The sequence below is a fragment of the Diplotaxodon limnothrissa genome, linkage group LG14 (assembly GCF_057381915.1).
Source record: "Diplotaxodon limnothrissa isolate DT_005_m linkage group LG14, D_limnothrissa_male_GT1.1, whole genome shotgun sequence".
NCBI classification, from domain to species: domain Eukaryota; kingdom Metazoa; phylum Chordata; class Actinopteri; order Cichliformes; family Cichlidae; genus Diplotaxodon; species Diplotaxodon limnothrissa.
In genome coordinates this window covers 18,920,692-18,933,591 of record NC_140609.1, presented here as the reverse complement: position 1 = coordinate 18,933,591, position 12,900 = coordinate 18,920,692, and the positions used below count along the sequence as shown (strand labels likewise).

The 12,900-nt window shown below is 39.2% G+C and overlaps 1 protein-coding gene across 3 annotated transcripts in view; it reads right to left on the bottom strand.

The window, feature by feature from the left end:
* Nucleotides 1-12,900, bottom strand: part of gdpd5b (glycerophosphodiester phosphodiesterase domain containing 5b) — a 42,915-nt gene that overhangs the window by 10,078 nt on the left and 19,937 nt on the right. For all 3 annotated transcript variants that reach the window (XR_014906777.1, XR_014906776.1, XM_085370297.1), the window contains exons 3-8: nt 6,377-6,480; nt 3,817-3,910; nt 3,603-3,662; nt 3,124-3,222; nt 2,212-2,305; nt 864-1,009 (exon numbers count right to left, since the gene is read on the bottom strand). Coding sequence is in view for 1 of the 3 variants with exons in the window: in XM_085370297.1 (XP_085226423.1) it covers nt 864-1,009; nt 2,212-2,305; nt 3,124-3,222; nt 3,603-3,662; nt 3,817-3,910; nt 6,377-6,480 (597 nt within the window). In the remaining 2 variants the exon portion in view is untranslated. The remainder of the gene's footprint in view (nt 1-863; nt 1,010-2,211; nt 2,306-3,123; nt 3,223-3,602; nt 3,663-3,816; nt 3,911-6,376; nt 6,481-12,900) is intronic.

The window sequence follows — 12,900 nt, the reverse complement described above, 5'->3', positions numbered from 1 at the left end:
TGGTCGAGGGTATGATCAATACCATACCATCACTTACTAGAATAGTATCATCCTATGAAAGCCTGTGAGTAAAGCTACTTGCCTGGGAACCACAGGAAAGGAATGATGCTATAATCAATACAGAGTGATTCTGGGACAAAGAGTCCAGTGATGTGATCACTGTTTCCCAGTGGGAGTCTCACAGCCTTCCACAGCCACTCCTAAATTTAGATTCCACAGTGAGAATCAATTGCCTTGCACAAATAGCACAAAAATCTGGGTGTGTTTTTGAGCGTGTGCGTGACTAACTGTTCTGAACAACCATCTTCTCGTTCCTTCTAACAGTTGTGTAATACTCAACAGTACGTTTTGCCAAGGGCTTAAATTTGTCTGCAGGTGATGTTAAGAAGCAATGGCATTAACCCAAGCACATAAATCAATCATGCAAAAATGCACTTTGCTTACAGATCATATGTTAATGTGGCTAACCATTCCAGCTCCAAGTAAGAGTCTAACTGGTGCTTAAAAAAAAAACTACAAACAACACTTTGTCTTTGGCTGGGTTACACCGCAGTCCAGAAGAACATGTAGGTATGGAGCGCTCCCAGCTCACATAGTTTTTCTATTTTTCAGTTGCACACAAGTTAATATGCTGACACAGTCCTTTTGTTTTTCATTCAGAAAAGTGAGAAAAACAAAACAAGGGACTAATATAAAAAAATAACAATATAAAGCAGCACAATTTTTCCTGGGACTCTGGGAGCCTTGCTGCTAAGCCAATATCTGGACTCTGTATGTTACTGTACGAACATGTACATCAATTTATTTATTTATTTCGTTTTAAATTCTCATTCAGAATGGAAGCTGGGCATCAGCTGACTCACCATAGGGGCTCCTTGATGGCCAATAACAGCAGGGCGTGGTTTGAGGGTGGCTGGGTCCATGATGCAGGGAGAGGTGATATGTAGGGGCACCACGTAGAGTGCTAGTAACACACTGACATACAGCAAAACCACCACCACCTGGAACACTGGAAGAAGATATGCAGCATCAACATAGTTACAGTTGTTAGCTGTGATATAATGAAGTCTAGTTTGACTTTGGGGAAATTTGCTTTTATGATGACTACTGTAAGAACACTCCAATAGGAGCATAGCATAATAACTGGAACTGGGGAAATGGGTAACACAAAATCTACCATTCAGCACCTCCAAAGCTCACCAAACAGCTCATTATACACAGTTTGTGAAAGATGCTAGGTGCTAGGAGTGTGCCAAAATCAGTTACCTGTGCAAAGGCAGTAAATATCTGAATGTTCAGCAGTGCTTAAAACTACACAGTGGCCAACAACACATCCATCGGGGCCATAGAGATTACCCTGTGTCCAACTCTGTATGAGTGTGTAATGATGGCTCAAAGTGGGCACCCACACACAGGAATGTATTTGTTTCAAGGTCAGCTCCGGGGCGGGGTTCAGTAGCCAACTCTTGTTACACACAGGAGACTCACACAACCCTCATCCACCCTCTCACTCGCACACACACTCATACCCTCTTTGATATTCAGTTGCTGTTCTGCACTGAATAAGATAAATTTTGCCAAGACCTTTTCACCTCATCAAGTATATATATAAAAAAAAAAACCCTCAAACATAAACATAAAAAATGAAGCCAACAACTAAACAGTCAGGCAAGTTATTTTCCATCTTTCAAAGAGACAAGGGCAAATTCTCTTGAGCAATGATCATTTAGATGTATCAGGTTTTATCACTAAAGACACATTTATCTTTGAAAAAACAATAACTTGTAAGTAATTAGCACTTAATGATATACCATTAATGCATCAGTTTTTTGGTAGCCAACACTGTGGCTCCCCCTTGTTCAAAATCTCAAAATCATAAATCACAAAGACTTTCAAGTTCTTTTTAGGTGTCTGCTTTACAGACACCAGTGGCAGTGAGAGTGAGGACAGAGCACACATTCAGAGCTAACGATCCCCACAAAGAGTCCTGAAATCAAGGACAAACAATTCAAAATGTCCTGGGTGGAAAACATCACATGAGACCGGAGGAATGTTCGTTATCTTGGACACCCTGGGTGGAGGTCTTGGCCTCTTGTCTACATAGTGTTAATCATTCACAACTCCTCCTGTGTATGTGTGTGTTTGATCTGTGGCTGATGGTAACGTCAGGTAAGAATGGACTTGAATGTTGTGTTACAGAAGCACACATACTCATTTTTTCTGCACGGGTGACCTGTCCAGCCACAATCCAAGATAGTGCCGTGACTGCGGCGAGAGCCCCGATGTGCAGGAACGGGCCTGTAGCCTGAACAGAGGTGTGAAACAGAAATGAATGCGGGGGTATGTAGACAGAAAAGGTTAGAGAGAGTTAACGATTGAGTAGAGGAGGAGAGAAACAAAGACAAAGAAGACAGAGAGACATGGAATTACAGATATTATCTGGAGTTGAAGCACTGGCAACACTATTTAGAGATAATAGCTGTAATTTGTACTGGCATTTAATTTTAATGGCCACAGTTGGAGTGAAATCATGTGTCCACTTCAATCACACATTTCTGGTGGTGCAACAATCCCAAACGGACACACTAACTATAAGGTTATTTAAACTTCTCTGATGTAATTTAATTTTAGAGACACTGCAGTTGCTGTAGTACCGCATAGACAGTTTACATGATTACACATTCCTCCAAATGGCAAGCAGCAGAGTATCAACTGCTACAGCAGGCACACAACGATTATTTTAAAGGGACATTAAAAAAAAAAGAAAAAAAAAAAAAAAGCTGTATATGGATGTACAAGATGGACCGATTGTTGTAGACACTGATGTGTAGTGTAGGAATTACACCAGTTTAAATGGGCATGTGCAAACCTCCACAGCACTACAAAGGAGAGACACTTCAGTCCACCCTGGCTGTCTCTGTGAAAGAAAACTGATTATAGCTCCATTACTGAGCCATTATTATATCAAGGCCGACAACCTCTGGTCAAAGTGTTGGTTGTTGTGTGAAAATAACACTGTGCCTCTCGCCTGTGGATCACAACACTCACTTTAGTACGGAACCTAAGCACCAGCTGTGATGTCTACCCATCACAAGTAGTTTAGGGTGATTTAAGTCTGCTGACCTGCAGGGAGATGGGGATGACATCCCACTCTTGCGCCCATGTTTGATTGACAGATATGACCCCAATGATGGTGGTGAGCAAGGCAGCAGTAACTCCTATCTGTGTGGAGAAAGAGGGAGAGACACCAAAAGAGGTTGTTTGTTTAGACACACATATGCACCAGAATAACCCAGAGTAGCTCGCAGCTCTTTCACATCTCAAACAGTGTTTGGTAACTGTATTTGATTTGCTGACAGCATTTCTGAACAGCTTGTTTTCTGGGATTTTGCAACTCTGCTGGGACAACTCCAAACTATAAGTTGGGAAGTTCAGCTGATCAGCAACGATTGGACACAGCGACACACACAAACACTAAGTAAACACATAACAGAGTTAAAAATACATATGTAAAACTCGCCCGCCCCCCTCCCACCACCCATTTTTCACAAACCACACACAGACACATTAACAGTTGCTCAGCTTCACATTTGGCATGTTACCTTATGAAGCCAGTGCAAATTTAACTGCTGCCCAAGTGCAACGTGGCAAAGTGCTAAAACCTGAAGAGAAAGACAGAAAGAAACAAGAACAAGGTTCAGAACAAGCCTGCTGCCTTACAGATCTCAACTTGCTAATCGTTGTTATGTAAGTGGTTACCATATCTGGCAACACATGAAGACAATTTTAAAATCTCTTCAACGATATGTGACTCACAATTAGAAAAGCAATATAGGTGAAGCCAGCAGCGGTGGTGGCTAGGATGGGAACAGTGCCATCACTCCACTCCCCAGAGCGGTTGTACAGGAACCTGCAGAAACAAGGATAACAACATTTCTTGTCTTCATCACACCTAATAAAAAAAGGGTGTGAAGGCTTGTGAGAATAGAGTGTCAGTGTATATATGTGTCCCTATTTTCTCCCACCTATTATCGGCCGTTTTTCTTTCTTACAAAACAAACATGACTGACAAACTACCAACAACATTATGTTAGATTAGCTGCAGAAGTCCACAAAGAAGCAGACTTGTACAAAGAGACAAAATGATGCAATCTACAGTTGAAACATGACATTGATGTAGAAAGCTGAAAATGGAAACTATTGGTTTACTAAAGGTCTCTGATTGACAGGCAGACATCAATAAAGTGCTCTCAAGCTTTGTGTTAGCAACAATAATGCACAGACTCTGCACAGTGACCACAGACACTGTTTCTGTGCCACAGGGAAAATCTGACAAAAATAGATTATGTAACATTATTAATGGATGGTTGGACAAATTATTGAGGACTGGCTTCTGTTTTATGGGATGCTTTACTATAACATGCAACTACATATAGCTATATATAGACATAAAAATATACGCATGCTACTCTGAGTTTAAATCCTCTGAAGAGTGACACTGGGTGTAACACCAGGTCCACAGCTGCAGAGAAAAGACGAAGTGCCTGAATGTATTTGTTTCTGTGCATTTCTTTGGGTGTGGGTGTGCACATTTTTAAATGACAGCTAGGTCCTTTACATTCAAAGCCTTGTGCATGATTCTAGTGGCATAGAGCCACAGCAGGGTCACTTAGTGCAGATGCTCCTCAGCCCTTTGTGAATGCTTTTTATGCTACACATGGACAGAGATACTCCCTGCAGCTAAATCACTCAGTCATAAAGACAGGGATGGCAATTGCTGCGATCATCTCTGGAAATCCCACAAAAGCAGGGTAAAAAGAAGGAAATTTGCTATAAAGAGGGATGGCAAATGTCTATTGGAGATGTAAATGTGGATAAATACACACAACTTAGACAGCAGATAAAACTGGACTGTCTGCAGAACTCCAAAGAGGATGGCAAACATAGCCAAAGGAAAAGGTCAACAGGGGGCATTGTAGTCTACTACAGCTCCATATATTCTTGGATACTACTAGGGTTGTTTTGCATGACTCAAAAATAATTCTTATTTATCCTGCCCTGGGTTTGGTGCAGCCACTCAGTTCAACCACTGTCTGGAACAGCCCGTTTTAGCTCCCTTTCATATAACTTTCTACTGTCTGGCTGCCCCTCGCAGACTCGATCTAAACAGGAAATGGGTGAGCTGTGCACCTAAGATGGTCATTTTAGGGATATTTGCTTTCAGTTAAACTGCAAAGGACCATGAGTGGGGAAAAAAATAATAAAAAAAAATCTACCCAAAACTAGTCTGAGGCCTTTAGGCCCATTTTAAGGCCCAGCTTTGTTACTTATTGTGAATCAAAAGCTGGGCCTTAAATGAAAAAAGAGCTGGGAGATCACTGAAAACTACAGAGGTGAAGAAACGAGGAAAGGTAATGGAAGCAACGGATGATAATAAGAGGAAAAGGTGACATTGTTGCAGAGATCCCTGAGAGGAGAACAGAGAGAGGAGAGGGAGGGGAAAGTTTTCATCACCATCATGTGATGTCTGCATACTCTTTAGAGATTTTGCACTAAAATGGAAACATCAGTGTCGCTAATCAGTTAACATTGCCTTGCATTTAGTATCTTAAAAGGCTCAGTTTCCACAGACATTGATTAAACCCATTCCTCAACCATAAACACAGGAGGCCTTCACTGAATTTTTCTTTTAGTCTAGGATTAAACCGTAGTGTCCGCTCTGTGAGAAGATGTAAGTGGTTGTCCCAAAAAACAGTAGTGGGTTAACAAATACAAATGTATATTGTCAAATATACATTTGTTCGATTAAATGTGGCCCAGGACTGAGTGGTGTACAAAACAGGAAGTTGATGGGTGAGGACCTCTGTGACGTAATGGTGTAATCTGCACAGGGTTGGGTGGTCTCTGTTCAGATTAATAATGCCTTGATTATACTCCATTGCAGACACGGACAGCTGAAGAGTCGAGTGGTCGTTCCTATTTGACTTCTTTGAAGTTCGTGGCCTTTGGTGCATGTGTAGTTGGTGCATTGTAGAATAAATTATTCGCAGACAAGACTGCATAGTCACAAAATGCTAAAATAAATAAATAAAAACCCCAAAAAAACCCAAACAAAAAACAAAAACAAGCAGGCAGATGTCCCTACAGACCCTTGCGCTCACTGCTTTTCACTGATTGTGAAATGTACGTCAGTCAGATCCGAGCGGACCATAGCTGATTGAAGGTGCTGGAAGTATAATTGAGGCTTCTGGCAGAAAACAGGTTAAACTGATTGTTTACAAAAACAACAAGCCAACAAGTAAGGGTTGAATGTGTTTACAGCCAAAACTATATGCTGGCAGCCTCTGACAACACACAGGGGCACTTTTGTACTCACCAGTTGAACTCGCTGTAGTCATTATGTGCCTCCCACCAGAAGTAGAACCAGACAAGCAGGAGACAGAAGGTAAGGAGGAGGATCAGGGACCACAGAAGCTCCCACTGCACACACAGACACACAAACAATTATTTATGTGGCTCCTCCATATTTAATTATAACAGACTTGAGAAGATGACTTAAGTCCTTTTGACAATAATAAAAACAACTGAATTACAAACAATCTGCTGAATTCTACATACAGTAATAGAGACACTCTGTATAAATTATTGGATAGACAGTCACAATTTAAGTACCACAGGAGAGACCAGCAGAGTTCATAATAAGTTAACTTTTCCTAAACTTACCTGAGCACATGGCACCAAACTGACCCGAGTATTCCCTTATACACTTTGCTCATTAGCAAGGAACAGCTTTTAATAAAGTTTGTATGCAAGCTGACTAATTACTGTCCTCATCTCCATGCACTTTGGCACTATGGCAAATATTAAATGGGCTAAATCTTCACAGAGACAGAAAGAGACCCTGAGGACATGCATAAGAGGTGATGCGCACACAGGCATTTCCATCGTTCTCAGCAAACTTTAAATACATCTACGGTTGTGCTATTATCCAGACAAAAACCTTCTGACCTTTTCTTAAAGCAAAGAAGCTTGATTTAAGAAAAGCTCATTGTGCCCTGATGAACTAAGCATCAGCAATGATTGCTCACAAACCCTTAGGTAACGCACACAAAGCTGATTGAATAAACCCCGTGGGCTAAAGAGTAATGCGACTTTAAATGATTTGATACCAGTGACATGCAGTGAGTTTTGTGGAAATCATACACACCGTTTGATCACAGTTATATAAAAAGTCAGAGTTTTGTGTAATCTGGACCAATTGCATGATACACATTTACTAAGAAAATCGATTTTTCAAACCTGCTCCTGGGTCAGAAACAAGTGTCTGTAACTGTAGTGCAACTGTAGTAAATGTGTGGTGAGTCTATAGGAAGTCTGAGACGGTCAGCCAAATATCTGCATGAAGTTTAAAGATGTTGCTTATAGAATCTGGTATGTATAAAAATTATATCCAACTAATAAAATAACTGATTAATAAAAGAAAACTGTTTTTACTAGTTTAAGCTTCTTTATTTGTTGTATTTGTTTATCTTCTGTAAGTAAATTTATATTTGAAGAGCCACTTTGAGTTCCCAGAAACCATTTATGAATATTTTATAACAATAATTAATCTTAAAAAAATGAAAGAATAGGCAAAAACAAAACAGATGAATGTATCCTTGCTTTTGGCCTAAACATCAAAAAACATAAGTATAAAAAAAACTTGTGAGCTTTATGTGGGTTGTAGTGTTAAGATAAAGTCACTTGGTTAAATAGCCTAAGCAGCTAAAATGCACCACTGCTGAGTGCTGAGGATCAGATCATTATCACCTCAACCAGCTGATGTAAGGCAGTATGCCTGACCTGCTTTTATCAGCTCTCATTTTCAAGGTGTGTGGGTGGGTTGGTTTTTTTTTTCCTCTCTCGTTCTTTTTTTTTAATATTCAAAGCTTTCCAAAAGCTGGAGCTAAAGGTTTGTGGATCATGAATAAGCTTTTCAGCTTAAAATGATGTTAAACACAGCATCTAAATGCCATACTTTGACCTCAAACTAGTTTTAAGAGCTTCCTTAAATTTCAGCATGCCGATCATATTCAGACTCTTATGAAATTCCTGATGGAATTATTTCACTAACAAAAAAAAAACACTACAATAATAATGAATAAATAAGCCTCTCAAAAACACTCAGTTATTTTCTGAAAAACAACTACTGCTTAGCTTCCACTGCAAAATAACAAACATTTACCTGGATCCTTCCTAACATTCAGATAACAGCTCAGCGTGGTTACAAAGAGGTTACACTGATCTCTGTGGGAGGAAGAGCTGTGTGTGACAGGCAGGTCTGGCCCGGGTTCCCATGGCCCTTAATGACTACCTGGAGACACCTGGGAGAGCCGACCTTGAGAGGAGCCATTGTTTGGCCTGCCCCCCCTCTCATTAGATGCTCCACCTTCTCCTTTTCTTTGGATGAACCTGAGAGAGCTGCTATGATGCACAAAGTCTTTACTACTAATACGGAATGAATATGAATATGGCACACAAGGAATCAAACAAGACAACCACAAGTCAAGAAGAAAATTCTTAAAAAGATCATCTTGTTGGGTCTGTTAGTCCGTCTTCCTGTTTCCCAGCTCACTCAGCAGCAGAGCTCATTCAGTCAAAGATGACTTGACCTGCCCTCGTAACGTCACATTACCATTCTGCACAGCTGGCTTTTTATCCGGGCAAAAGAACACATGACACAGACCAACAGCGGGCCAACGGAAATCTATGAAAATTCAAAGCAGCTCTGGGAAACAGTGTTTGAAAAGCACTCCAACACTTTTCCAGGCTTTATTATGACAACATTTCCAAGTAGAGTGCTAAGTTGTTTGACTCTTTAGGAAATCACAAGAGCATATTCTCCTGAGGAAGACCAGTTATGTAATCAAACTTAGAATCTAAGTTATGCTTATTTATCTTATATGTATAATCTTGGCTGTGTCTGTGTCTGAAATGACCATATTAAAAGGACAACATGTATGATGCAGTCCATACTGCATAATGAACTAAATCAAATGCATTTCTGAAATGTTGAATAAAAAGTGCAAATATTTGAAAAGCTTGGAAGTGGCAGAGCTAACTGCTAAAAATAGAAGGATCAAATGGATCAAGGAAAATATTGCTGCAGCATATAAACACTCATGTTAAAACCTTAAAAGGATACATTCCAGAAAATCCTCTGCTTGCACTTTGTTCACAAAACTCTGCAAGTAGTGGAGACAAATGCCATAACAAGCTTTTACCTACAATGTTGATATGCTGCTTCTACAAAGCATCGACATCCCTTCAGTCACATAAAGCATTCATCATTTATGAAATGGTACTGTACTTTATGCTCTGTCAAAAAAATATATATACAGGCTGCCTAAGAAAACATTAAATAGTGTCAAAATAATAATATTTGTGATTCTCTATTGCACTCAAGAAAACAACACCAGTGAATTCATATCTGGAAAAGTCAGGTATGGAGCACAAACCGTATGTGGTGTGGAAAAATATACCTTTTGCTCTTTTTCCAAGACAGCTGAAAGCAGAGAAAACATTGCTGTTTTAAATTAAAAAGCTGCACAAAGACTTACTTATGGGGCCAAGGGCTGTGAACAACCCCTGCACAGGATAAAATAAAAGTAATAAAAAGGAAGTCTAAACAAATTTATATGAGTTACTCTTCCCCACCTCCTTCTTCAGCAGCATTTTATTTTTAACTGCTCACAGCAGGGCCAATACAGTGGATTATTACTGCAGCAGCCAACAATATATTAAATAAAGCCTACTGGATTGTTCCTCTGTCTGCAGTAATGTTCTTTTGAATTTTATGGTTTAAAAACAACTCAAAATGTCAGCTCGAATTCAGTGTCTTCCCCTTGTTGCAGCTTAGTAAATATTCCCATTAGAGTGCAGCTAAAGGCATTTGGAATGTTAAGTGGGAATGAATCAACCTAACTCAACCCAACACTTACTGCAGACATAAATAAGGGGTAAAAAAAAAATCCACAAAAACAACAGCAAAGAATCTCAAGAAAGCAAATTCAGCAAATGGTCATGCCCATGGGTTCCATACTTTCAGGCAGCAATTGAATTTGCATTAAAAGGAATCCTTATATTATGAATCCACTTTAGAGCTTGTAAATTTGGATGGACTACCACAAAAGGTCTTTAATTCCCAAACTGTTGATGTGTTACTTTTGTTAGACCCCTGGAATCAAAGTTGAAGGTCTACAGTGAAATCACTCCTTGACCGCATCATTTCGAATCCACTGTGGTAGCTTTTGTGGAGATTTGCTAGCTCCTTCCAGTTGGTACTTTGTGACAGATAATTGGTTCTCAGTCAAATTTAAAGCAAGGAAATCAGGTAAATACTGAACATCATCATATCTAACAAGACGGCACAATCAAGGTATCAGTGGGTAATATGCTACCTATAGCGGTTACAGAGGTTTTGATCTTTTGTCCTTCTTTTCACTGTAAGGGTGACTGCTAACTGCCAATATGGCTGATTCAATCTGTTCTGTGTTCTCCAACAATGCCTCAATATGCCAGACTGGATCGAGTCTACACAGTTTCACACTCAAGATGGTAACTATTTATACCCATGAGCTGTTCTACAACAACACTTGGACAGGGTTGCACAGAAGAAAACACGTGATGTGTGATTATTATACAGAACTGCAAATGGCCTATTGTGTATACTTTCATTTGCATCTGATTTGTAAGTGTAGCCCAGACAGAACTAGGATGTTAAGTTCTGTAGGATGGATAAAATAAATTCACCCATGGAAACCTGTCATCCTGTGGATTCACAAGTCAAGTTGTGTAACTGTGGCCCATCCTGCATAACAACAGCAGTAACAGCAAAGATGTTAATTTCTTCAAGTTGTTCATTTTCATTTCATTTGTCAAATTTTAATTAAGATTTGACAAAACAAGTATTTGAGATCACAATCTAATGTAATCCCTAAAAATTTAATAAATACGAGGAGATGTACCAAAATAACTAACACAAGTTAAAAACTAATTTTGATAATTTGTGACATTAAAATAAATACTGTACAAACACAGAGTGCACACTGTGAGACAGACTGAACTACACATTCTCACAGACTAAATCTTAAATTGACCGAGCTACAAAAAGAAAGACACATTTAAATAATTATTGTGAAAGTAACACAGTCAAAATTCATCATCTTGTCCAAATCTGCTTTGATCACTGAACCTGCTCCTCTGCTCCTCTGTCTGCAGCTTCACCTCCTCAGGCCGGGAACATTTTTGGCTGCTGTGCTCTGATTTCACTCTATTTGCTCAGATTATTTCTGGTGTTAATGACAACTTCTCTTAAGTACACATTTACATTACAGATTGATTAAAAAAAAAAAGAAAAAAGCTAATCCAACTGCCCAATGGTGGAATGTCACAACTTTAATAGTCTTTTGTTTTTTTATGCTTTGGATATATTGCATATTGTGTCACCAAATGTATTCAACAGATATCAGATTTATTTACTTCCTAGACATTGGTCAGGCTCTGCAAGAAACAATTAAATGATACATTTAATTAGACATGGCAGCTTGACACAGTATGCTGCAATTAAACATGCCAACACTGCAGGATGCTGCTTAATTTCCTTCTGCTACCACAGATCAATACAGGCAGAAAAAACCCCCAAAAAACCCTTTTCCTGTAAACTCCAACCTAACATGCTCCGCTCTCCTTGCCTCCATCTTCACTGGACATAACACCTCAGTCACTTGTCACATTCCTGAGCAGATCCAGTTAAGTCTCTGACATTTCACACAAGCCGAGTAAGCATTTTAAAATGCAGCTATATTACCAGCCTGCCAATAGCATGAGTGGGAAAAATAATTCAAGGCCACATTACTACTTTTATCATAAAAAACAAAAGAAAAAAAAAAAAACTAATTCCATACACAAGATTCAGTTCAAGTAATTTTGCATATATGAGAAATGTACACACAGCCAGCATTTCTTCCTGAAACATGAAGCACCGCAGCAATTTCCTAATGTTGTAAACCTGCTCAACATTTGGCAATAAACCCCATTCTGATTCTGATTCTGATTCTGATCTCAACCCTGTAGATCAGTAAACTCTCGGTCAAATGTTCAAACATGTTTCCAACCATAGGAAGGTCTGGATAGGAGACCATGTAAAAAAAAAAAAAAAAAAAAAAAAAAAAATCCTAAAAAACAAAGAATGCACTTCAATTACATGCTGATTGATTTAAAATCCTCTGTGTACAGAAGCAGATATACACTATGTGTCACTGTCCAATAGCTCTAACTTTAGACATTTACTAGATGTTACTTGTTTGAAGGAGGCCACACATTTTAGAATTTGTTGAAAAGTCACTGTTTGGATTACAGGGGTGAGGACGCACACACTGGGAAGAAGTTCAGGGATTTTCTAATCAAAGCAGATAAAGTAAGTATGTTAGCAGAGTTGCGGTACTTTGTTTCACTTCCTTAACAATAATAATTTGCGTCTGCCATAAAAAGAAAAAGAGAAAAAAAAGACTGTAAATGCAGAGGAAAAAAAGATATCTGCAAAATGTTCATGTCCAAGGCAACAGTCCAGAACAGAAATACACTGCACATATATTTAATCCAACAAGTGCGTAGGAGACGGACAAACCGGTCCAATGCTGCAAACAGACTAATGTTAAATGTCTAGTCTGTCAAATCACTGGTCCAAAAACTAAAACTCGTAAAAATAAGCTGCTGTTCATCAGTTCCAAAGAAAAGGAACAACTGTTATAATCTAATACTGTTCAGTCTTCAAATATCTTCCCTTTTTATCTGCTAGCACAAAAATTCAATGTTGCAGAGCAGCAATCGCTTCAAGTAACTGCTAGCTCTAGCTCCTGT